Genomic DNA, 24,620 nt, shown 5'->3' with positions numbered 1-24,620 from the left:
CTGCCTGCCTCTTACAGATTCCCTGCATGCTCATCGCCTTCCCAAGCAGATCCCCTGCTGGGTATTCACAAGGCAGGGTGGAAGAGCTGCCTCCCCAGCTTGGTAGAAGCGGTTTTGGTCAAGTCACCGCAGCCCTCTCTGGGCCTCAGTTTCCTCCTCTGTAAGGAGGTAGACTAGATGGTCCCTAGAGGCCTTCTAACTATAAAATTCTTTGATCCTCTGACCTCCAGCCCTCCCAGGTAACTCATCTTCACACAGGCTCTCTCCCTCCTCAAGTCAGACTCTATCTAATTTATTTATTTAATGATACCCTTGGAAAGACAGTACGCTCCTTTTCATGTTGTTACCCTTCCCTCTCCAGTCCCTTGTACTTTTTTTCTTTGTGTGTGTGTGTGTGGGGGGAAGGTCAGAGACCTTGGTAAGCTGTTCAGGGAGCCCTTAGTGTGGGACCCCTACGCCATACAGATTTGTAGCTCGTCCACTACTCTACTCTTGGAAGACTGCTTGGGCAGCTGAAGGATGAAGAGACCTGCCCAGGGTCCTGCAGCCAGGGGACTGCTAAGGGCCAGGCCCCTGGGCTAGCCCTTACTTACTACCTTTCACCCTACACATCAGTGTCACTTAGTAAATATTGATTGAATTGTTTAATATTGTCAGCCCTGGGCACAAGGATAAGATCTCCAAGCCTTTTCATCTGTGAATATTCCCTTTACCCTCCCCGGGTGGCACACTTTGGCCTTCTAGTCTAAGCCCCTCATTTTACAGGCTCAGGGAAGTTAATTGAGTGGTCTAAGGTCACATGGACGGTAGGTGAGAAGTGTAAAATCTGACTCTAAAGCCAGAGCTTTCCCACATTCAGACAAGACACCAAAAAGGACATAATTAATACCTCAAGTCAAAGGGGCCAAAAGACTAGGGTTTACCCTGTGGGTCATTCTCTCCTCTCGCCCTGACCCACGTTCCCATTATCCGTATCTATTGACTTCTTCCTTCCTCCTTTTTTTAAAGGTCTCTCAGATTATTGAAAAAACTTCATTTGACTCTTCTACTCACACCTCAGCTCATATAAGCATAGGTCCATGGTCAGGTATCAACCATGATTTCTTAGCCCTTCCCTTCTTTAAGCACTTGAGAGTTAAATAATTGTGCAAAGCAGCATGTGATACAGTCTATGGAAGATGGTCCAGACTCCTCCAAGCTGAAGGAGAAAGCATCAGGGCCAGCCTAATCAGAGAAGGGGAGATTTCACTGGCTCTCTGAATGGGGTGCAGCGAGGGGGCAGGTAGAAGGCAGACAAACGAGGGCTGGTGGAAGGAACGAGCAAGACCCCTTTGGGGTGGAGTGAATAGAGCAGTTTGGTTCAAATGGAGAAGTCGTGTCATGGGAGATAAGCCTGGAAAGAGAGCTTGGTGCCAGACATTTGAGGGCCTCCACAGGCTAAGCTGAGGACTTTGGACTCGGACCTGTAGGTTGTGGGAGCCCCGCACAGCATGGGATGAAGATCATGTTGTAGTATCGCTTGGGATCTGGTGTAGGATGGCTGCAGCCTAGCCATGCTAGAGAAAACCACTTTCCAGCCTTGTGGAAGATAAAAACTACCAGTAGAAGCAAAGGGATGCCAGGTTAGGACCTTGGGAAGGGAAAAGAAGAGATGCATTGGAGAGATTAGAAAGACAACTCCAGATCGGGGGCAGCTAGGTGGTGTAGTGGATACAGTACCGGCCCTGGATTCAGGAGGACCTGAGTTCAAATCCAGTCTCGGACACTGGACACTGACTAGCTGTGTGACTCTGGGCAAGTCACTTAACCCTCATTGCCCCGCCAAAAATAAAAAACTAAAAAGGACAACTCCACAGGACTAGAGACTCATTGGATGTGGGGGTCAGCTAAGAGGGTAAAGGAATATTCAGGGAAGTGGAGGGAGGGGAGACTACTTGTTTTTACCCCAACAGGCCTTTCTCCTGCCTCTAGTAGTCTGTAGCTCCTTCATCCCTGGAGGAAGTCATCGTGGGCAGGGTTGGGGATCAAGGTAGGCTCAGCCCCTTGGGGCAAGGGGGCAGCACTGGCACACAATAGAATCTGCCCCAGGGGCATCCATACACTCCCCTCATTCTCCTCTGCTTCTGGAGGACTTAAGAGGAAGCAAGAATAATAGTTTGGGAATGGAGTTCAAGGTCAAATTGAGAGTTCAGTCTTACAAACTGTACATTTATTAAGCACCAGCTATGTGCAAAAGAACCTGTTTCTTCTCTTTTTCTAACCTATACCTTCCTTGTCTACAGCTGACCCTGCCATCCGAGCCTGGCATCAAGTGGATCCAATGGATCCAATGGAACAAAACCTAGAAGTTAAGTTCATCGTGGAATCAAAGGTTTAAATTTGGGAGGGGACTCAGAAGTCATGGGATTATATGCATATAGTTGGAAGGGAGAGGAAAACCCTTTCATTTCGCAAATGGAGAAAATAAGTCCTAGAGGAAGGGAAGTGACTTGTCTGAGGTCAGTAGTCAACAAGCATTTATTAAGCACCTACTATATGCCTGGCACCATGTAAGTATTGGGGATACAAAGAAAGGCAAAAACCCAGTCTCTGCTCTCAAGGTGCTCACAGTCTAATGAGAGAGACAGCATATAAGTAGCTGTATATGTACATGGTATGGACAAAGCAAATGGAAAATATGTCAGAAGGAAATCTCCAGGGTAAAGTGGGCTAAGGAATCAAGAACCGGGCATCTGAGCTGTTCTGAGGGAAGCCAGGGAAGTTTGGAGCCAGAAGTGAGGAGGGGGAGTATTTCAGGCATCGGGGCAGTCGGTGCAGTGGACATGGATGGGTGTTGTGGTCAAGGAACAGCCAGAGGCCAAGAGTTTTCAAAGGGGAACTAAGTGTGAGAAGAGGGGATGGGGTGGTGGTGGGGAGGCTGTAGATGCCAAGCAGACTGCTGTGGTGGATTCTGTGGGGAACAGGGAACCACTAGACTTTATTGAATAGGAGAGCAACAGGCTCTTATCTGCATTTTAGGCTGCTTGCTTTGGGAGCCAGATGGAGTCTGTATTGGAGGGGGAAGCGACCCAAGGCAAAGACTAATCAGAAGCCCTTGGCAATAGTCTAGGAAAGACATAGTGAGGGCCTGTGAAGGCTGGCTGCATGGGTGAAGAGAAGACCTATATGCCTGAGATGTTGTGGAGGTATAAATGATCAACTTTGACACCAGATTGGATCCATCTGAGTGAGGAGTAGAGGAAAACCATCCACAAGGCAACGAGCCTGGTTGAGGGAGAGATGCTGGTGGCCTGGATGCTGATAGGAAAGCTGGGAAGAAGAGGGTTTCAGGGGAAATGAAAGAGAATGAGTTATGGCTGGGACACGCTGACATGAGTTGGAGATGCTCGCTGGCCTTCTGGTGTGAGAAGTCCAAGTTTGAGGCAGTTGGGGAAGCAGGATTGGACCTTGGGAGGGAGAATAGGACTGGGAATCATTCTCAGAGAGATCAGGGAATCGGTGGGAGTTGATGAGATCACCAGTGGCTGTGGAATCGAGGAAGAAGAGGAAGGAGTCTTGGAGGGTACCTATGGCAAGGAGGCATCACCTCAAGGGTCACACTTCAAAGAGGCCAGAAGGGGTGATGAGACAAGTAGGAGAGCACAGGAGTGCAGAAACCTGGAAGGAAAGGAATGTCTGGGAAGAGAAGGAGATGGACAGAGGTCACAAAGGAAGAGGACTGAGAAGGGGACATGTGGAGCTCGTCAGTAGCTCTGGACAGCAGCCTGGGGCGAATGATGAGGTCAGAAGCCTGAGTGTAAGGGGCAGAGCCCAAGTAGCCTGGGTGACCCCAGCTCTGTCAGCCCTTTTCACCCCCCACCGCCCAGCATAGAACTCTTACCTTTCTGGTCCCGCTTCTTAACATGCTGTATGACTGTAGGCAAATCGCTTACTTTTTTTTAGTCTCATGTAAAGAAAGAATGCTAATATCTGCCTAGACTACCTGGATGACTTGAGATAACAGGTATGAAAGTACTTTGAAAAAAATGCCCTGTGCTAGGAGAATATAGGGTGTGATCTAGAACATGCCTGCCCCACAGACTTCAGCTGCCTGTGTATGTGGAGAGACTGGAAGCCCACGGGAGGCTTAGCCCCAGACACCAGAGGTCCTTCCCCACTGCTGCCCTATTCCTCGTGCCTCTAGCCTCTGGCCAGGTCCACAAGTCCAGGAAGCCACTAGCGGTCAGGTCCCAAGCCCTGCAGAAGTGGACGGGAGACAGGAGGGGGTGAAATTATGGACCATGGCCAGCTTCTCCTCCATAATTCAGCTCCTTTGTCTTCCCCTGGTGCCTATCTGCACTCTTTCTTGGTCTACCCTCTCCCCAGCCATCCCCACTCAGTTCTCCATTTGGTCACCTTCTGCCTGCCAATCCCAGCCATCTATTTTTTGCAGTGCTCATTCTCCTTGCCTTCTCAAAAGCACCTGGGATTGTGGACCCTCTCCTCCTTCTCCGCAGTAGCCTCTCCTCCCTTGGTTTCAGAGACACCACATTGCCTTGATTTTTCTCCTCTTTCTCTGTCTCCGTTGCTGGCTCCTCCTCCCCTTCCCAATCCCTGTAGATGGGTGTTCCCCAAAGTTTTGTCCTTGGCCCTCTTCCCTTGTTTCTACATTCTTTTTTTACCCTTGGCAGTCTCGTTCCCTCCCTTATCATCAACTACCGCCTCTGTACAGATGTCTCCCAAACCAAAATCTCTCAGCTTGACTTCTCTGAGCTGAAGATGTGTATCTCCTCCTGCCCTTGGATGTCCCCCTACTCCCTCCATCTTGCCATGGCCCAAACTGGACTCAGCCTTGCCTTCAGCCTGCTCCTTCTCTTGACCTCTCATGCCTCTCCCTGGTGCCATCCTGGCTTCTCTTCCCAGCCCTACCCCCACATACCCTGTCTAGGAACCAAGTCTTGCCAGTTTTTTCTCTGTGCCACCCCTGGCAGTTTGTTTCTCATGGCCACCACCTTGTTCTGTAGGCTCTAATTACCATCCATCTGGACTATTGCACTGGCAATCTTTTCATGGCTTCCCATCTCCATTTGTCGCCAAGCTGTCCTCTCTACCACTGCCAAAACAATCCTCTGAGTGCCTAGGTCTGCTCACTCCATTCCTCTGCCTCCAAAACCCCTGGGGCTCCCTCCCGAAGAAAACCAGCCTCCTTTGTCTGGAATTCATAGAACTCCCCAATCTGGCATCATCTGATTTTGTAGGATCTTAGTGCCAGAGCTGGGAAGCCCCTCAGTCACCATCCAGTCCAACTGCCTCACTTTATAAATGAGGAAACTGAGGGACAAAAACTCAGGAGACCTTCTCAAGGCCACAGGTAGCAAATTAGGTCCTACTTCAATCTTCTCTTTCTCCCCATATGCCCTCTTCTCCCTTCCGCTGAGCACACTTCCTCCCTTAAGCCCTCTCAGATCGCCACCACACGGATGTTCTGTCATGTGGTCTGTCTATCTTGTCTCTCATACTCCTTGTAAATTCCCTGGGTGGGTGGGTGGGTGGGTGGGGGAGACTGTGACTTACCTAAAGTCTGCAATGTCAGGCCGTCACCTGGTACAGTGCTCTGCACCTAGTACAGTGCTCTGCACCAGGGTGATGCTTAATGAATATGCATTTAATCGAATGGACACAGGAAGGGGATTCCAGCCCCATCTCCCCAACCTCAGGATTTCTTTCCTTCCTCTCCCTTGCCACCCCAAGTTTCTTGAGCCCTGGATGGTTTCCCAACACTTACAGATAGCCCTAGAGGACCAGGAGAGCTGCTAGGTAGTGCAGTGCACAGAGTGCCAGGCCTGGAGTCGGGAAGACTTATCTTTCTGAGTTCAAATCTGGCCTCAGACACTTTCTAGCTGTGTGACCCTGGGCAAGTCACTTCACTCTGTTTGCTTCAGTTTCCTCATCTGTAAAATGAGCTGGAGAAGGAAATGGGGAACCAGTCCAGTATCCTTTGCCAAAAAAAAAAAAAAACAGACCAAAAACCTAAATAAGGGTACGAAGAGTCAGAGACAACTGGAACAGAGGACCAGGAACCAGGAATGAAGATGGAGGATGGTTGGGGCAAAGGGGAGATGAGGTGAGGCAAAGAACAGAGGAAGGCTCTGGGGAAAGCATTTTATTTGTTAATACAAGAATAGAAATTCTGCAATAAATACCGTCTAATAAATAACGTCTCCAAATAAATAAATATTAATACAAACAAACTGAGAGTCATGAGTGGGCGGGGCTGGGGAGGCAGGCCCTAAGGGAGCTGCTCTCTCCTCATCCCCAAAATGCTACCGTCCTCAACAATGTAAACTTTTAGGAAATTCTGTGACTGTGACTGTCGCCCGGGGTGGGGCAGGGGGGCCACCATCGTGCCAAGGAGAAACAGGAGCCAAAGTTATTGACACTTGACCGTGGTTGGCATCCCTTGACTTTGGGTGAGAGGGTATCTCCAGGACCAAGCCTTGTACCCCAACTTCTTTTTTTGAATTCCTGCCACTTCCTGCTTTGGTCTCTGGGTCACCAAATTCCCGCCCCCCCTCCCCCACCCTCCCCCATTGGAAATGTGATGGAGGAGATGGGAGAGTAGGTTTAGCCAGGAGGCTTCACCCTGTAAGGCACTTCCTGCAGTGAGCACCACCTTTCCTCATCTGATTGCATTGCTTTCCGGCAACCAGGTTGGGAAGGTGGGGAGCCCAGAGTCTGATGACTATCTGCTTCCCCCCCACCCCAGCCCTGGGCTCCCTAAGGGGCGCTTTATTGCATCGCTCTCTATGAGAATAGGGGGAGCCCAGAAGCCCTTGGGGGATCCTCCCGGGGAAGGCTGAGAAGGGAGGTCAGAGGTCAGAGGTCAGAAGCAGGGGCTTCCAGGCGAAGAGTGACCGCGGCCGCCGAGGACTGCATCTTCTTCTTGAGCCGGTTGAAGTCTTTGGCCGAGCGCCAGAGCCAGGTCTGCAGCTCCTTCAGCAGCCAGAAGTCATCCATCTTCTGGAGGAAGTCACTGTGGGAAGGGCTAGGGGCCCAGGCAGGCTCGGCCCCTTGGGGGGGCAGCGGGTAGCCCAGGGCAGCCATGACCCCGGCGATGCTACCCAGCAGGCCCTGCAGGCTGGTGCAGAAGTGGGCCAGGCTTCGGCGCAGCTCAGCCGTGGCTGCATGGCGGTCCAGGCCCCGCAGGTAGCAGAGCAGGTGGCTATAGGCCTGGTAGTTCTGAGCTAGCCGCAGGCGGTCGTTGAGGCTTCGCCACACGTCAAAGTTCACCGTGGCGCTGGGTAGGGCCTCGGCGCTCAGCCTGGGAGGGTTGAAGTCCGGCTCGTTGAAAGGGGGGCCCAAGTAGTTCAGCTGTGGGAGGGAGAGGGCGGTAGGGCCAGCTCTCAGAGGGGATGCCCCCTAGGCACCTGTCCCCGTGACCCCCCACACTGAGCCACTTCCTGTTCCGCCCCTTCCACGTCCTCGGCTTAGAGGCTGGAGTCAGAACATTAGCAATGGGGGAGCTCTCCAGGGAGGCCGGTGCAGAGAACAGAGAGAGGAGAGGGACTTGGACGCGGTAGATGCTCAGTGTTTGTGGAATGACTGGCTGAGTCTTGGGGGAAAGCCCCTGGATGTGGGGAGGAAGGAAGATCCACCATGGGAAGCAACAGGAAGCTCCTGGTGGAGGGAGAAGGCCCAGGAGGGCTCTTGAGCCCAGGGAGAAGCTTCCGGAAGGGGGCTCCGGGCACCGGGCCGCACCGCACAGACCATGGGCCCGGGCAAGAAGGAGATCCTGGCTGACCTCAGCGAGAGGGGAGGCAGGGGAGGGGAAATCAACTCGCAGGGGGTTAAGGAGCGAGTGGGTGGAGAGGAAGTGAAGGCAGGGGGTGTAGACCCCTCCTTGGAGAAGTTTGGCAGCGAAAGGGAGCTAGAGGGGCAGCAGAGTCAAGCAAAGGTTTTTCGGGAGAGGGGGGCCTTCTGGAGGCTGGTGCCTGTCGGGAGGAAGACAGAAGGGGATGAGCGCATCAGCGCCCCCCCTCGGTGCCTCCTTATCTGTCTCCACCAGATGCCCCCGTGTCTCTGGCCTTTCCAGCACAGGGGGAGGGGGAGAGCAGAGCACCTTTTCCCAGCTCCCCACATGGATGCCAGGGGAGGGGGGAGGGGGAGGAGAGATGAGATGTGACCAGAGCATTTGCCAGCTTCGGGGTAGGTCTGGGGGCCCAGGGGAAGGGGGTGGGGAATCGGTGTTAAGCTGGGCGAGCCGAGGAGGGGGGGCCAGGCTTGGGACAGGCGAGGGCCCAGGGGGAGGTTCACACGCTGACAAGCTCAGAGACAAACTAATTTCCTCGGTGTATCCTGGGGCCTGAGCCAGCTCCCCCTCCGCCCTCCTCCCCTTCCCTTCCCTGGCTCTGCAGCAGGGCTTGGGGTGTGGGGGAGGAACAAGGGGAAAGGGGGCCAATTCCCTACAGCACCACCTTCTCCTCAGGCCCGGTGCCACTCCTGGGCTCCTCCAACTGCCTCCTCCAAAAGAATTCCCGGGGTACCCATCAACAATCTGGGTTCCCCACTGGTCCCCCCACCATGTGACACCCCCCCAGGCCCAGCTGGGATGGGGGAGGTCAGACAGAGGGGAGGCCTAGGCTGCAGGGGCCCAGTGTTCAGAGGCTGGCCGGGGCGAGCCAGGACACAGGCGTGTGAGGTGGGGGCCGCCCCCACCCTGGGCCCCACCCGTGCAAGAGACACCACAACACGGTGTAAACAGAAGAGACTTCCCCAGCCCCCAGGGGGAGGGGGGCGGGCTGCTGGGCTGGCAGCCAGTGGGGCAGTGGGCCAAGGCGGGTGCGAGTCCTGCCCACATGCCTAGTCCTGGGGCCGGGAATGGGGAAGGGAGGGGGAAGCCAAAAGGAGAAGGAGAAAGGCCGGGCAGGAGGGTGCTGGGGCTGGAAAGACCTTCCCCACCCCCATCCCGCCCAGGGTGCCCCCAGATACTCACATAGGTCCCAGCCAGGCTGCGGAGCTGGTGCTCCAGGTACCGAGTGAGGTCATAGGTTTTCTGGATGGAGGGGCCAGGCCCCGGATCCCCTGTTCGGTTGAGGGCTGGAACTGCAGGGAGGTGCCAGAGCACGGTGCACAGACAAGCCAGCATCCCCCACGAGTCCCCTGTAGGCAAAAGAGGGCCGGAGACCGAGCCTGAGGCGGCAGGGCGGGCGGGGAGGCCGCTGGCAGCCCTTCAGGTGTCTGTCCCCACCTCTGGCTGGGAAGGGGAGGGGGTACCAGATGGAAGACGGAGAGGCATGGAGGGATGGGAAGGGTTTTCTGGCCCATGTCCGGGTCGTGTGCGCGCGCGGACGCATGTGTATGTGTATATGTGTGTATGTGTGTGTGCGCATGCACGCTTGCACATTTATTTGTGTAAACATTCATGTTCGAGACTTTGGTTTGTGACCGCATGACAGTGCATTAGCTCAATGTGTCAGTGTCTCAATTAGCCCATGTGTCAGTGTCTCCGACAGACCCTAAGGAGAGGACCAAGGAGGGCTCTTATCTCTGGGGGTCAGAGGTCTTGGATTCCCTTTCCGTCCTCATCATTTTCTGGACCCCGTCTCTTTCTCAGTTTCTCTCTCTGTACCATGTGGTCTTGAGGGGTAGGAGGGTCGAGCCCTTGGCCTTGGAGACCCCCCAAGTCTGCTCTGGGGCTGAATGAGGGAGCAGCCTTCAAGGAGACCTAAACTCAGGAGGAAAAGTGAAAGCAGCCGACTGAGAAGCTGCATTTAGGTCAAAGGGCTCCTGCTTTTGGCTTCCAAGGGTTAGGCTACAGATGGGGAGATGGGTGTGTGGAGATGCGGAGCCCTCATGGGGGCTGTGGGCTCGGGTTCTGGAACTTAGCTGGGTTCGAGGCTATGGCCTACAGCGGGTTGAAGGCTGTCACCCGGCACATCCAATGCCCATTCGGAATCGGGGTCTGCGATAGGAAAGGTTCGGCCTGAGGCTGGAGTCTGAGGCAGAGGTGCTGACCAGTGCTCCGGGCCTGGTGTTTGCCAGGGTGGGGACCAGTGGTGGCACGGGCCAAGTCCTCGGCATTCTCCCCAAGGGTTGCAGGCTCTGGGGGGTGAGGTTGAGTTTCCTAGGAGCATGCTCTGGTCAAGACACATGATCGACTAACCTATTTTGATTGGGCTGAGTCATATCGAAGAACAAGAATGAAGAAGCCCCGGCTTCGTGGGGCTCTTATGTGTTTGGACTGGATTAGCGCTGGTTTGGGGTTGATACAGGATTCAAGTTGGTGGTTGGGTCAGGGTTAGGCGTGGGTAAAGTTAGGGCAGCGAGTAGCTTAGATTTCTTTTAAGGCTTGGGGTTAGGAGGAAGATGGAAGTGGCTCAGAATCAGCGGTTGGGTTGGACTTGGGGCATAGTCCTTAGGATAGCTTTGTGGTTAGGACGGGGCCAGACAAGTATGGAGCTGTGGTCAGCTTGGGATAAACTGGGTTTGAGGCAAGATGGTCTTCCAGTTAGGGTTGGGCTGTGTTTACAGACTCAGAATGGAAGTGGAAAGAGCTCTGGGCTTGCTACTGGAGGACCTGCCTCTCAGGCCCAACTTTGCCCCTTAAAGTTTGCAAGACCTTGGATAAGTAACTTCTCTTCCTCTTAAGCTTCCGTTTCCTCATTTCTGGAATGTCAATAACAGCATTTGCTCAGCCTATACCTCCTCTGTCTAGAGGAGGTCTCCTTATGTGGAAATGCAGTCACTTTGTAGCCACAAGAACAATACCGTTGACCGTCATCACTAGTGTGGATTAGGTGGGGTACCAGGGGCTCCCCCTCAGGTGCCTGCCTTGATCCTCAGAAGAGCTGTTATGGGGAGGGAAGAGGTGCATCATGGGACAGAGACCGTAGTGACAATCTCAGGACTTTGGTCTTTGGGGCAGGGCCTTGTCTACAGGCAAGGGAACATTGGGGGAGAGACCCTGCTTATGCAGGGATCCTGGTCACATTTCCCTTCTTTCCCTTTGCCTCCTGTAACTTCTGCTGCTTGTGCTCTTGCAGCTGCCAGCCACATCACCTTCTCCCACTGCTGAATTCCCCAACTGGAAGGGCCCTGGGGGCCCAGCCCTCCACAGTATCCCCAAGAGGCATCCCAACCTTCCCAGATGGGCCTCCCTGCTGCTTCCTGAGCCAGTCTGTTTCCATTGCTTAGAAAACGTTTTTCTTTCTTTTTTTTTTTTTTTTTAGTGAGGCAATTGGGGCCAAGTGACTTGCCCAGGGTCACACAGCCAGCAAGTGTTCAGTGTCTGAAGCCGGATCTGAACTCAGGCACTCCTGACTCCAGGGCCAGTGCTCCATCCACTGCACCACCTGGCTGCCCCAGAAAACGTTTTTCTTTTTTGTTTTTGTTTTTGTGAGGCAATGGGGGTTAAGTGACTTGCCCAGGGTCACACAGCTAGTAAGTGTTCAGTGTCTGAGGCCGGATTTGAACTCAGGTCCTCCTGACTCCAGGGCCGGTGCTCTATCCACTGGGCCACCTAGCTGCCCCCAGAAAACGTTTTTCTTAACAGCACAATACAGGAACACTGGGCTTGGAGTCAGAAGGCTGGGCCCAGAATGCTGCCTCTGTTCCCAACTAGCCTGTGGGCTCAGCTAAGTCATGCAACTTCTCAGTCCCTCAGTTTCTTCATCTGCAAAGTGAGAGGCTTGGCCCAGATTTCCAGTATATCCTTGTTTGAAAGCTGAAAAGCACAGGCTTCCCTGCCCCCCCTGTAGAGCTGGACTCACTGTCCTAAAGGGGTGACCCAGCCTCAGGCCACCCTCACACATGGAGCCCTTTTCTCCAGGATCCCCCAGCTTCAAGGTGCTGACCCTGGTCCTATGGGGCATCCCTCAGGGAACCTCCCCACACACACACACACAAGGGGAGATGCCTTTGAATAAGCAAGAACCTCCTCATCTGGGCAGAAAACGGCTCATGAAATTAACCAGATGAGGCCGGTGTTTCCAGGAATATTTCAGTTCTGAGGTAACTGTGTCACTGCTGGGGGGGGGGGGTGGGAGGAGCAGAGGGATCCGATGGAGAAAACCAGGGAGAAGGGAATCTAGAGGGAGAGGATGGGAAGGGAGGCTCGGCCCTCCCCCAGCTCCCACGGTTCTGGGGGCTGGCTCCAAACGAGGCCTCTTCTCTCCATCTCAAAGTCCAAAGGACGGAATGTTGAGAGGGGAAAGAATACCTGTGTTGCCAAGGCTAGGCCTGGGAAGCCGGGAAGCCTTGCTCCTGAGAACAGAACCTGCTAGCCCTAGGCCTTCCCGCTGTGTGTGATGGAGCCTGGGGACCCTCTTCAGAGCATCCTCGGAGAGGGGGGTGGGGGAAGACCCTGCTCTCTGGGGTCGGGGGCCTTGGCCGTCTAACCAGGGGGCGGTGGTCCAAGAGCCCCCCTCCCCTCCCCCAGCTCTGGTTCCCCTCCCCAGCCCTGCCTCTGGCTGCTGCCGCCTGATTGTTTACATCCGTCTCCTCGCTGTGTTTATAAATCCAGCTGAGCACGTGAGGAGCTAATGAGCCAGCTCAGGTTTCCTGCTGGAGCCCCCCTTTCCTCAACCCCCACCCTGGCCCCCACCCGGCCAGGCCCCTAATTCCATCCAGATCCCTGGGCCCTGGGAATGGAGGGCCCCGAGCACATCCACACAGCCCACGCAAGCGCACGGCCACCCCACACGGCTGCACACGCAGGCACACACGTGTACACAAGCCTTGGGCCAGCAGCCCCCTCAGTCCCTGGCCTGCGGCCCTCAGCCTGACCTCACCCAGTGTGTTTGGGGGGAGCTTGGAGGCCCCCATATGCCCTGCAGGTCAGGGATGGGGAGAAAAGCTGGCCCTGGGGCCTTTGCACCATCAGAGATCTGCAGCTGCTCATCCCAATGGGGACAGAGGCTTCCCACATAAGGCATTTAGGGTGGGCTGGAGGATTCCTTTGCACCCATTAAAAATTTGGGCTCCAAGCAAAGGACCCTACTGGGGGACTCCCAGACAAGTGCTGGGCATAACCAAGTGACCTGAGGTGGCCAAGGGAGGCTCTTTTAAGGTTCTGGCGATCCCTGATTCATGAAGAGCAGGAAACGGCATGGAAAGGGTTACCTAGTCCCCACCCCTTCATTTTACAGAGGAAGAAACTGAGACCTGAGGAGACCACTTGACTTCCCTAGGCAGTAGAAGAGCTAGGCTGTAAATGCAGACCATCTGATCCCAAACAGGGCACTCACCCCCTTCCCTCCATCCACCACCTTTGACTGAAGGCCAAGGGGGCGCCAGGCAGATGGCCCCTTCCCCTGCCTTTCCTCCCTTCTCCCCACCTCTCTTCTGAAGCTTCTTCCCCTTCTCTTTCCATGATCTTAGTAAAGAGGTCAGGGGGTGTCCTCATCAGAGGGGAGGAAGGGGGACAAGTCCTTGGCCCAGGAGAATGAGCGGTGGAGAGGAAATGAACAAGGGCACTTTCGGTCTGCATTAAGGATGGCCGAGTGTGAAGCACAGTTACATGTGTGGAGAGGTGGTTCGGCCCCCCAGAAGGGGCAGGAGAGACCGGGAGAGTCCCGAGGAAAGGACGCAGTGCCGAGGCAGTGCCCTAGCGGGCCGCCCCTCGCAGTGATGGGAATGAGAAAGGGAGAGTGAGTGTGAAGAGGACAGTGGGATTCTGCGGAGGAATGGCTACGAGCAGTGAATGGAGAGGATGCCTGGTGTGTGGGAGAGGTGCTTGTGAATGGCAAGAATTAGGGGCGGGGTGGAAGGTTCAGCTCCACGCGCCAGAGCCGGCGGGCCAGCGACCCAGAACCATGGAGCTAGGCCCTCCCTAGGGGTAGGCCATAGGTGGGGCTGGGCTGGGGGCCGGAAAGGCCTCCGGCCGCTAGCACTCGGAACTTGGCGAACATCTCCATTGTTAGCTCTGACGGTCCCCCGCCTGTCGAAGGGCACCGGCTGTACTAGGCACCGCCATTGGAATGCCTGCCGTGCAGCATCTCGGTGTCTCCTGCTCTTCTGGGGGCGGCCCAGCCGGCCCCATCTCTCTAAGGTGCCCCGTTTTTCCAACCGATGGCTAGCCCCAGCCATACATCCCCCTTTCCCTTCCCCACCAGAGGGAGAAACTAACAGTCCGTTTGAGGAGAAGGGTGCTAGGTTTAGGTGGGACTCTTGGGGCTTTGAGGGAGGGGGCCCAGCGAAGGGGAGGGGCCTCCGTGGGAATTAGTCAGTGAAGGCGTGCAGGGGTGGGGGGGCAGAGGGCGAAATTTTCTGACCTGGAGAATTTTGGGAATCACACGGGGGTCTGCGAGCTGGGAGAGGAAGAACACTCAGGGGCTGGGGTGGAGGCCAGCTGTGTGGGAGGCACTAGAAGGCTGAGGGCGGGGGGCGGGGAAGGTCAGGGAGATACTTATGTGCGTTGACTAGGGAGTTCTTGGGGAAAGTTTTCTGGGCGTCCCGGGGGGGGGGGGAGGTTAGAAAACTCGAGGGATGGGGAAATGAGGTGCTGGCGGGGGGTGCTTCTGATGGTTCTACTTTCTCCGTCCGAACCCCAAAGCAGTGACCTTGCTCTTCCTGCCCCCTTCCCCCCGCGGCGCCTCCTTCCCCCTGTGTGGCCCCTAAGCCCCCGGCCCCGCCCCCACTCCCCCCCCCCACTTACTCCTGGGAGCTTCTCCCTTCCCAGAGGCGGGGGCGGGGTCAGGGGTACAGACGGAGTCTCTCGAGCCGTGAGATGCCCTTTCCCCCTCCCGTGGCGAGTTCCCACCTCCAGGCGCGGCCGAAACAGAGCGGTTCCCTCCCCTCCCCTCCCCTGCCCTCCCCCGGGGCTGAGGACTAACTAACTCCCTTGGCCGCAAAGCGGAAAGTCTCCCGCCGGCCGCTCCCCCGGCCCGTGACGGGCTTTTTCCTGCCCGGGTCCGGCTGGGCCGCCCCCGCCCCCTTCACTAATCACTCCCAGGCCAAGACGGGGCTGGGCCGAGCCGAGCCGGGCCGGCCTGAGTCCGCGGGGGCCGGGGGCGGGGACGGCCGGGCAGCCCGTTCAGTCTGCATCCGCTCTGGCCCCCTCAGCCCGGCCCGGCTCCCCCTTACCTGCCGGCTCCCCGGCCACGGGGAGCATCGTGGGGTCCAACCGGGGCTGCGCCCAGCTCCGCGCGCGTCCTGGCCCGGAGAAGAGGCGCCGAGTCCTAGCGGCCCGGCCCAGCCCAGCCCGGCTCCCCAGGGTGGGCGCAGCGGCGGCGGCGGCGGCAGGGGGGGTGGGGTGGGGGGGGACAAGGGAGAGCGGCGGAGTCCGAGCGAGGTGTTGGCCTCCCCCTCTCTTCCCTCCCTCCCTGCTGTCTCCCTCCCTCCGGCCCTGTCTCGGGCTCCCCCCTCTCCCCTTCCCCTCCCTCTTCCTCTCTCCAACTCCCCCTCTTCCCTTCTCTCCCCTTCTCTCCCTCCCGCTCGCTCCCTCGCTCGCTCGCTCGCTCGCGTCTCTTGCGAGTCCTGAGTCTCCCCTGTCTCTGTCTCGGTCTCTGTCCCTGTCTCTGTCTGTCTCTGCCTTGGTCTCTCGGTCCCCCGTCTCTGTCTCGGTTCCTGCCTGGGTCTCGGTCTGGGGCTCCGAGGGTGGCGGTCTCTCCCCGCCCTCGACTTGCTCGGGCTCCTCCTGCTCCGTCCGGGGCTCTCTGCGTGTCTAACGCGGGCTCCCTTTCTCAGAGTCGGCTCCTCTCTCCTTTGTGCGGGTAGCCGCTTCTTCCCTCCGAGTCCGTCCGTCCGTCCGTCCGTCCGCCGGCCGTCCGTTCGGCCGGCCGTCTGTCCCGGGCTCTGTCTCTCTTCCCACCTCCCCGCCCCGCCGAGACGCGGACTCTCGGAATGCCATGGTCCCCACCGGAGCTGATGGGGGGCAGCTCCCGGAGGCCAGTCCCGGCCTCAGGATCCCCCGGGGGTGGGGTGGGGGCAGGACAGGGAAGCGGATCTCGAGGCGGGAGGGGAAGCAGAGGAGGTGGGGGGCTTGGCCTCAGCTTCAGGGTCCCCCAGAGGGAGAGAAGGGGAAGCGGATCTCGAGGCAGGAGGGGGAGCAAAGGAGGTGGGGGGTCTTGGCCCCGGCCTCGGGGTCCCTCGGGGGGAGGACCGGGAAGCGGATCTCGAGGCGGGGAGGGGGAGCAGAGGAGGTGGGGGGCTTGGCCCCGGCCTCGGGGTCCCCCGGGAAGAAGACGGAGGCGGCGGGGGCGGAGGAGATGGGGGGGCCCGGCTCCTTCCTACCTGCTCGGAGGTCCATGGGGCTGGGGGCCGGGCAGGGGCCGGGCGCGGCTCCTCTCCCGGAGGCTGGCGGAGTGGGAGGGAGAGCCGCGGCTCTGGCGAAGCCTTACTAATCCCATCCGCCAAGCCCACTCGCAGGTTTTTTTCTCTGGGTTTCGGATTTTTTTTTTCGGTGTGGGACATTCTGCAAACTTTTTTTTTTCTTTTCTGACGTGTAAGGCTGTAACCACAAATTGTAGCGGCCCTCCCCGGGAGTGGGGGGAGGAGGGGGGAGAGGGAGGGAGGGGAGGGGGGAGAGGGAGGGAGGGGAGGGCTTCTCTCTCTCCCACAGCATCGAGTGGGGGGGGCGGTGGGGGGGTGAGGTGAGGCGAGGCTGCGATACCACCCTGGGCCTCCGGGGGGAGGGGGAGTTGGAGGAGGGAGGGCAATAGACAGTCTGCAAACACTAGGGAGGAAGAGAAGGGAGGGGGTGCCGAGTAGGTCCCTTTCTCGCTTGGGCGCCCTAAAGCGCTTGCTGTCCGCTCGACCCCTGCCCCGCTGCCTGTCTCTACCTTAAGGTGCCCCTGAGCTAGCCCCCCTAACTGCCCATCTCCTTCTGCCCCATTCCCAGCCCATGCCTTCATCTCTGACTGCCCCCTCCCAAGTCAATGTAGTGACACATTCCCGCCCCCCACCCCGTGCCAATGAGCTGGCCTCCCAACAAGTGATGGGGTTTTTCCTGCCTCCCTTTGTCTGGGCAGCAACCCCCACCCCCGCCTTCTCTCTCGTCCCTATGCCTCCCCATTGTCCCGTCGCTTGCCCCATTCTCCAAGCTCGGGCTGGGGCCTTCGGTGCAGCAGGTGACTAAGTGGCGTAGGTTACCCCCCCTTCCCCCTCTCGGAGAGGGCTCGGCACGGCGTGCCAGGGCACCAGCTCAGAGACGAGAGCACTTGGCGCTGGCCTTTCCCCCCCCCCGCAAGTTCACAAAGTTTGTCATTCTTGTTCTTAATGTCAGCCTGAGTATGTGGGGAGGGGAGATTTGTAATTCATTAATCAGCACGAGGCACAGGACCAGTTTCAACACAAGAGGTTTCTGTGGGTGACTCAGCGGTAACTCTCCCCATTCAAGACAGGAGGACCGGCAGACTGAAGGAACTTCCCCCTTTGGGGAAATGCTGCCCTATAAAGTATAGAGACATTTGGCATTCTCCTTCCTTTGGGGCTTGGGGGAGAGGAGGAGTCGCTTTCACTGCTAGCTCTCTTCCTTCTGGAGACAGGGAATGGGATGAGCTGAAGACCTAGGGACCCAGAAGCCTAGAGTCCCTCTCTGGAGGCCCTTTCTCTGGGTCTCTGTGCGACTCTATCTCTGTCTCTTTCTGTGTCTGTCTCTCTGTCTCTCTGTGTGTCTCTCTGTCTGTCTCTCTTCATCTCTGTGTCTCTCCTTTTCCCTGTTCCCCTCTTCACAAAGGCTGCCAAAAAGAGAATACAGGAAGAGCCCCCAGCTGGTCCCTCAGAGCCTTGGGACCCCAGGGGCTTGATAAAATTCTTGTTGGTGAGAGGGTCATTTGGTCCTTAGTGATGCCTCAGAGCCCAGGGCCTATGACATTGTTTTGTTCTGAGCTGGGGGGGGGGGGCGGTGCAGGGGGAATGTGGGATAGCAGAGCTGCAGCTGGAGGCAGACTTGGGGGAAGAGGACCCCCCACCCTCAGCAATAGTCAGACATTCCCCTCCCAGAGAAGCCAGCGCCCACGGGGCTGAGGTTGACACTCCCCTCTCCCCGGCCAGAGCCCCCCAGCTCCCCATGGCCAGGCCAGCCCAGTCCAAGGATGGGAACTGATTGCAGGCCACAACTGCCTTCCCAGCACTGCTCTTCCCTCTTTTGCAGGCTAGGAGCTGAGGAGGGGGGAAGTTTGTTTTCAATTACCTCACTGGAGTGGGACAGACTTTGTTGTTGGATTTTTTGCTCTCTCTTTTTTCTAAACAAGGAGAGAAAGGGCTGGCCTGAGGCTGGGGGCAGCAAGCTTTCCAGGGACATCAATTAGCTGTTGGGATCAAGCTTGTCCCTGAGGGAGAAGGGAAGGAGCCCCCAGTTCCTACCCTTCCAACCCCATCTGGGCTTCGGAGCTTCCCTGATATCTGTCCGTCACCCTGGGCCACCTCCCGTCGTCCTTGCTGAGGCCAAGGAGAGAAATGTCAGGAGAGCTGATTGGTGCTAGTGGGGCCAGGAAGAAAGCCCAGGAGCTGCCCATTGGGGTGGGGGAGGAAGAGGACCTGCTCAGCTCGGCTCACTTGGCCTCCCTCCTTTCCTGAGTCTGCAGCCTTTCTTCTCTTGCTAGGAGTTTTTTAGGCAATGTGGTTTGGATTTGCCTGAGCCCCCTCAGCACCTTACAAAGCACCTTGCTGAGTCAGGGAGAAAGCAGCCCTGGAACAGAAAGGGAAGGAGAAAGAAGAAGAAAGAAAAGAGGAATAGGAGAGGGGGAGAGAGGCAGGGAATGAGGAGGGGGAGAGGGGAGAGAACAGAGAGAAAAAGAGAGAAGAGAGGGTGATGGAGAGAGGATGAAAGGAGAGAATGAGAGGGGAGAAAGAGACGGAGAGGGGAGAAGATGATTGAGACTGAGGAGGACAAGGAGGGATAGATGAGAGAGGAAGAAGAGAGAAAGGAGGTGTGACACTAAGGAGGGTAATAGCACTATCCCTCCTTTCCAAGTATTCACCTCGGGGGTCCCCAGGAAGTCATCTGTGCTTAGGAGCTGTGAGACATCCCCCTGGAAAAGACCTAGAGGGGGATATAGGGGAGTGAGCAGCTGGGCTCCTCCCTAGGGATGCCTGTAAGGGGTCTCCACCCTTTGCTGCTCTCTAGAGGCCCAACCTCACATGCAACATCTCCGAGCCCACCTCTCTGTCTGCCTCTTCTCCTAATTCACTTTTGTGCTTTTCCTTCACTCCCTGAATGCACAGGGAAAGGTCCCTACCTGCAGGGAGCTTACCAGTCTAGTTGGGGAGACAGTCATAGCAGGCAGTGAGTGCCCAGGGCCAAGGATTAAGTCTTTTTTTTTTTTTTTTAGTGAGGCAATTGGGGTTAAGCTACTTCCCCAGGGTCACACAGCTAGCAAGTGTTAAGTGTCTGAGGCCGGATTTGAACTCAGGTACTCCTGAATCCAGGGCCGGTGCTCTATCCACTGCACCATCTAGCTGCCCCCAAGGATTAAGTCTTAAAGAAAGACAACATCTCTGTGGTCTGGATTGGTCATGGAAGACTTCACCGGGGAGGAGTAATTTGCACTGGGCCTTGTAGGGAAGGATGAGAGAAGGGAGCACTCCCTGGAGAGGATGAAGGGCAAGAAGGCCCTCTGTTTTTGTGTTGGGGAGATGAAGGTGTGTGCAGCAGTGAGGAGATCCAATCTGTAACTCGGGTGGGGTCATGGGGCTTTGCTCCAAGACACTGGAGTAGAGAGGGGGAAAAAATTAAAACAATGAATTTAAAAGATTTCACAATTTTAAAAGTTGTTACATTTGCACTTTGACATTTGCATTTCTTCAGCAAAGCAACCAAGCTGAACTTCAAGTTAGCAGAAATAATTCTGCAAAAAGCCAAGGCTGCCAGGCCGACTTCCTCCTGGTAGCCACTTCCCCAGTGATGGCCTTGAGGTGGGCTGGGCTCTCTGGGTCCCTCCACAAGGGGCAGGCTTCCCAGGCTCTCCCCTCCAACTCACTGGGATTCCTCTTAATTACCTCGTAGTGCCTTTCCCAGCTTAATTTACCCAAGCTGCTTTCAGGGCCATTTGGTGTCAGCCCCTGACCCCAGTCCCTCTCCCCTCCATCCCCCTCCCTCGACTCTGTGGAAAGAGCACAGCACTGGGTGGCAGGGACAAGCTCAGAATCCTGGCCTCCAGTCTGTCTCGGAGCCCTCTGGCCCGGCGTCCCTCCAGGCTTCTGTTTCTGTGTCTGTCATCTGAGGGTTGGAATATTTTATCCATTTCTCAATCCCAGCTCTACCTGTGGGATCTTGGTCCATGAATGAATGAATGAATGAATGAATGCAAATGAAAAGAAGAAAAAAAGCATTCATTAAGCTCTCACTGTATGCTGAGCACTGTTCTTTTTTTTTTTTTTTTAGTGAGGCAATTGGAGTTAAGTGACTTGCCCAGGGTCACACAGCTAGTAAGTGTTAAGTGTCTGAGGCCGGATTTGAACTCAGGTCCTCCTGAATCCAGGGCCGGTACTCTATCCACTGTGCCACCTAGCTGCCCCCGAGCACTGTTCTAAGCGTTTGGGGATTTGTCGTTCAGTCGTGTCCGACTCTTTCCTGACCCCACTGGGGTTTTCTTCGCAGAGACACTGGAGGGGCTGGCCATTTCCTTCTCCAGCTCATTTTACAAATGAGGAAACTGAGGCAAACAAGAGGAAGGGGTTTGCCCACGGTCACCCAGCTAGGAGGTGTCTGAGACCAGATTTGAACTCAGGAAGAGGAGTCTTCCTGAACTCGTGAAGAAGAGACTCCCTCCCAGAGCTCTACCCACTGCACCACCCACCTGCTCTAAGCATTTGGGGATGCCAAGAGAAAAATCAAGATAGTCATTTACCCTCTTATGCCTCAGATCCCTCATCGGTAAAATTAGACTAGATGAACCATGAGATCCCTTTCAGCCTCAGATCTAGGATTCTCTGGATGTTGGGGTGTTGGAAGCTGAGTAGCACAGTGGACAGAGCAATGGACTTGGAATCAGGAAGACTCGACTTTAAATCCTGCCTCAGATACTTATGAACCGAGTCACCCTGGAAAAGTCACTTAGCCTCCCTCTGCCTCAGTTTCCTCATCTGAAATATGGGGATAACAGTAGCACTTATCTCCTAGGACTGTGGTGGGGATAAAACTAGATAATTGGAAAACCTTTACAATGCTATCTGGGCAGGCAAGTCAATTAACCTTTCTCAGTCACAGGTTTATCACCCGTAAAATGGAAATAATAAAGCACCAAATGAGACAATCTTTGTAAAGTGCTTAGGACAGTGCCTGGTAGGTGCCCAATAAAGGTGCCTTCCCCTAGAAGGAGCCAAGAAAATAACATGTGAAAGTACCCAGGATTTTTTTTAATGTTTCTCTTCCTTCTCTCCTCAGACTCCTAGGAGAGGTTATTTGATTCAGGGAGAGACTTCAGGGAGTGGTAGTATTGGCATTAACTTACTTTCCCAATTAAGGGGGGGATTTGGGGAGGGGCAGTAAGGGAGGTCTGGACAGCCACCATAGGAGGCTGTGTTAGAGCAGGGTTTCATCACTAGGCACGGGCCAGCCAAGATGCCTCCTTGCTCCTTCCCCTCTGGGATTCTCTGTGTCTGCATCTATGAAGGGATCCTCTTTTCTGACAGATGCAGGAAAGGAATGCCCCAAATAGACTGAGAAGCATCATATCCTATGTCACACCATGGATAGCTCTCTAGACACAGGAAGACCTGAGTTTAAACCTGGACTCACACATGCACTAGCTGTGTGACCTTGGGCAAGTCACTTGGCTGCTACTTGCCTCAGTTTCCTCATCTGTAGAATGGGGATAACAGTAATACCATCTACCTTCCAGGTTTGTGGTAAAGATCAGATGAGATGCCTCTAAAGCTCTTTGCAAACCTTACAATGAGCTAGAAATACCAGCTATAATTTTCAGATACAAAGTCTACAGAGCATTGGGCTAAGAGCTAGGAACCCTGGGTTCAGATGATCTAAACCTTGCCTTCAGCTCCTGTCATCTTGACCTTTGTCTAGAAGCCTATTTGGAGAAATGAGGGCTGCCTCTCTGCCAGGGAAATGTTGGGCTATGGCATCGTTGACACCAACAAACTCAGCAGACAAACACTGAATGAGAATCCTCTGATAGGTGCTGGGGGAAGAGTCATTCATTCAACAAACATTTATGTCACGCCTCCTCTGTGCCAAGTGTTGGGTGTTAGTGGGCAGGGATCACGATGAGATACCTTATCTTCAGAGAGCTTGCATCCTAAAAGAGGGGGACAAGCAGACATATAACCAAAAACAAAGTATGTCCAAAGGAAAAGACCAAGGTATCCCTGAGGGCACAGCTGGGACATTGGGAGAGGGAGAGAAGCCTGGGATTCTGTGAGGTGGTCATTAGGAGAAGGGTATTCCAGGTATGGGGAAGAGCCTTCCCAGAGGTTGCAGAGACATGAGATGGAACAGTTTGGAAAGGAGGCCAATCTGACCAGAATCTAGAGTGTGTGAGGGGGAGGGACAAATGTGCAATGAGCTGGAAAAATCAGATAGTGCTAGATCATGAAGGGTGTTAAATGCCAGACGACTTCGAACATTATCCTCAAGACAATGGAAGCTCCATGAGTGTTTTGAGCAGGGATGTGACATGGTCAGACTTTGCTTCTATCCACTGGGGGCCTGTGTGGAGGATGGATAGGAGAAGGAAGAGGCTTGAGGAGGCAGACCAGTTAAGAAGCTATGGCAAGATCTCTATGAACTGATGCAGAGTGAAGTCAGCAGAACCAAGAAAACAGCATACACAATGGAAGCAGAAAGAACAACCTTACACCAAAAATCAAAAGTGACTGTAATAAAAATGTAAAGATCCAGAAGGACTGAAGAGGGATGAGAAGAAGCCTCCAAGCCAGCCCTTCCTGGAGGGGGGAGGTCTACAGGGCGTTATTTACACACTGCACAAGTTTTCAGACTTTTTCAACACATCCATCAGTTGTGTTGATTTTTCTTCCTCTTTAAAACTATTATTTATTATATGGGATGAGTCTTTGGGAGAGGAAGGGAGAAGGATCTGTAGGATAACTACAGTGATGTAAGAAATATCATGAAGATCTTTCCATGCTGCTCTATATGTGTCACATGTATTGTTTCTCATAGCACAGTAATAATATTCCATGCACTTCGTGTTCTTTCTGTTCCAACTCTAAATGGTCATCCAGAGAGATGGGCTTGTGGACCCCCAGTGCAGGGGAACCTGCTGAGGCAACAGTCCATTCTTGGGACTTTAGGATATCTCTGGTTTCCTTACTTCCCTGATCTCTTTGTACTAATTCTCCTCATTCTCTCCTCCAGGGCCCAGTAGAGCTGGCTCAGCCCTTGTCTATTTTTTCCCCTCCGGGTCAGACATTCTCATTTCTCCCAGTCCCTCTTCACATGGCATCTCTTCTAGGCTCTTCTCCATCCAGGCTGCCACCTTCTTTTTATTTATTTATTTATTTATTTTTGGTGGGGCAATGGGGATTAAGTGACTTGCCCAGGGTCACACAGCTAGTAAGTGTCAAGTTTCTGAGGCCAGATTTGAACTCGGGTCCTCCCGACTCCAGGGCCGGTGTGTTATCCACTGTGCCACCTAGCTGCCCCCAAGGCTGCCACCTTCTGAAAATTCTCCACTGGATCAAGATTCTTCCTAGGATGTTGGTGCCCAGGCCTTCCTGAGGTGCTCTGAGAAGGGTTGAAGACAGCTGGACTGTCAGCAGTTTTCTCTAACTCCTCCAGTGCCTTCCAGAGATTCCTGACCACACACAAGGAGGACATCTCCTGGTCCTCTGGCAAGTAGAGGGTGTGGTTCATCAGAGCCTGAGGACGGGGGCTCTTCCAGGGAAGCTCTTCTATCATCTCCTCCCTCATTTTGGGTCTCCAGGCTCTAGGAGCCATTTTTAGTCTGTCCTTCCTGAGTCCAAAATCATTCTTCTTTGTAGAAAGCCATCACACCTGAGCCTTATCCTTTCTTTGAGTTTCTTCTTCTCCCAATGTACCTTAAAAACCATTTTTAGTAGCCTCGGTTTCATCCCAAGCCTCAGTTTATCCTCCACATTGGCACTTCTGATGCTGTCCTCCCCCCTCTGTGCCATGATGTATCTTTTCGTGTCTGTTCTTGCTTCTGTCTGTCATATAAGACTGCAGAAAATCTAATATGTTTGGTGAGTTCCCTGTGCATCCACATCAGCCTTTGTCCACAATTTCTTTTCCTCATCAGAACTTTCCTATGTATGTCATTGTTGGGAGCTTCCCATTCCTCCCTGGCTAATTTCCCATGTAGAATTTTAGGCCGTGGGATCCTCCCTACCCTTTGTCTGAGGCCTTGGAAATCTTGCTCTCCCATAACCTAGGGCATCTTATTCATGTCAGCCCACGCTCAGGTTTCCTCTCCTCCTCGGAAGGTTTCCATCATTGCTGCTCAATAGCCAATTCTTCCTCTTTGGTGAGAATCAGATTTGGAGTGAAGTTCCCCTTATTGGTTCCACCACCTTTTGAAAGATAAAGACAAGACAAGAAATGGTTAGTTTATTGTTTGGGGCTGAGAGATGGGGAGACATAGAGAGAAGAAGAGGGAAAGACAAGGAGAGGGAGAGAGACAGAGAGGAAGGACAGAAAGAAAGGGAGAAGAGAGACAGGGAAAGACAGAGGGGAGAAATAGAAGAGGAAGGAGAGGGAGACA

The 24,620-nt window shown here is 54.8% G+C and overlaps 1 protein-coding gene across 1 annotated transcript; it reads right to left on the bottom strand.

The window, feature by feature from the left end:
* Positions 1 to 6,589: 6,589 nt before the first annotated feature.
* CLCF1 (cardiotrophin like cytokine factor 1) lies at positions 6,590 to 16,281 on the bottom strand. Its single transcript, XM_043972840.1, has 3 exons — positions 16,210 to 16,281; positions 8,972 to 9,138; positions 6,590 to 7,350 (listed from the first exon to the last, which is right to left on the bottom strand). Exons 1-3 carry the CDS (start codon positions 16,223 to 16,225, stop codon positions 6,856 to 6,858), a joined length of 678 nt encoding a protein of 225 aa, XP_043828775.1. The 5' UTR covers positions 16,226 to 16,281; the 3' UTR covers positions 6,590 to 6,855.
* Between the last annotated feature and the right edge of the window lie 8,339 nt (positions 16,282 to 24,620).

This window comes from Dromiciops gliroides, chromosome 6 (assembly GCF_019393635.1).
Source record: "Dromiciops gliroides isolate mDroGli1 chromosome 6, mDroGli1.pri, whole genome shotgun sequence".
Lineage (NCBI taxonomy): Eukaryota > Metazoa > Chordata > Mammalia > Microbiotheria > Microbiotheriidae > Dromiciops > Dromiciops gliroides.
The sequence above is the reverse complement of the archived record's forward strand: the minus strand, read 5'-3'. Positions and strand labels throughout refer to the sequence as shown.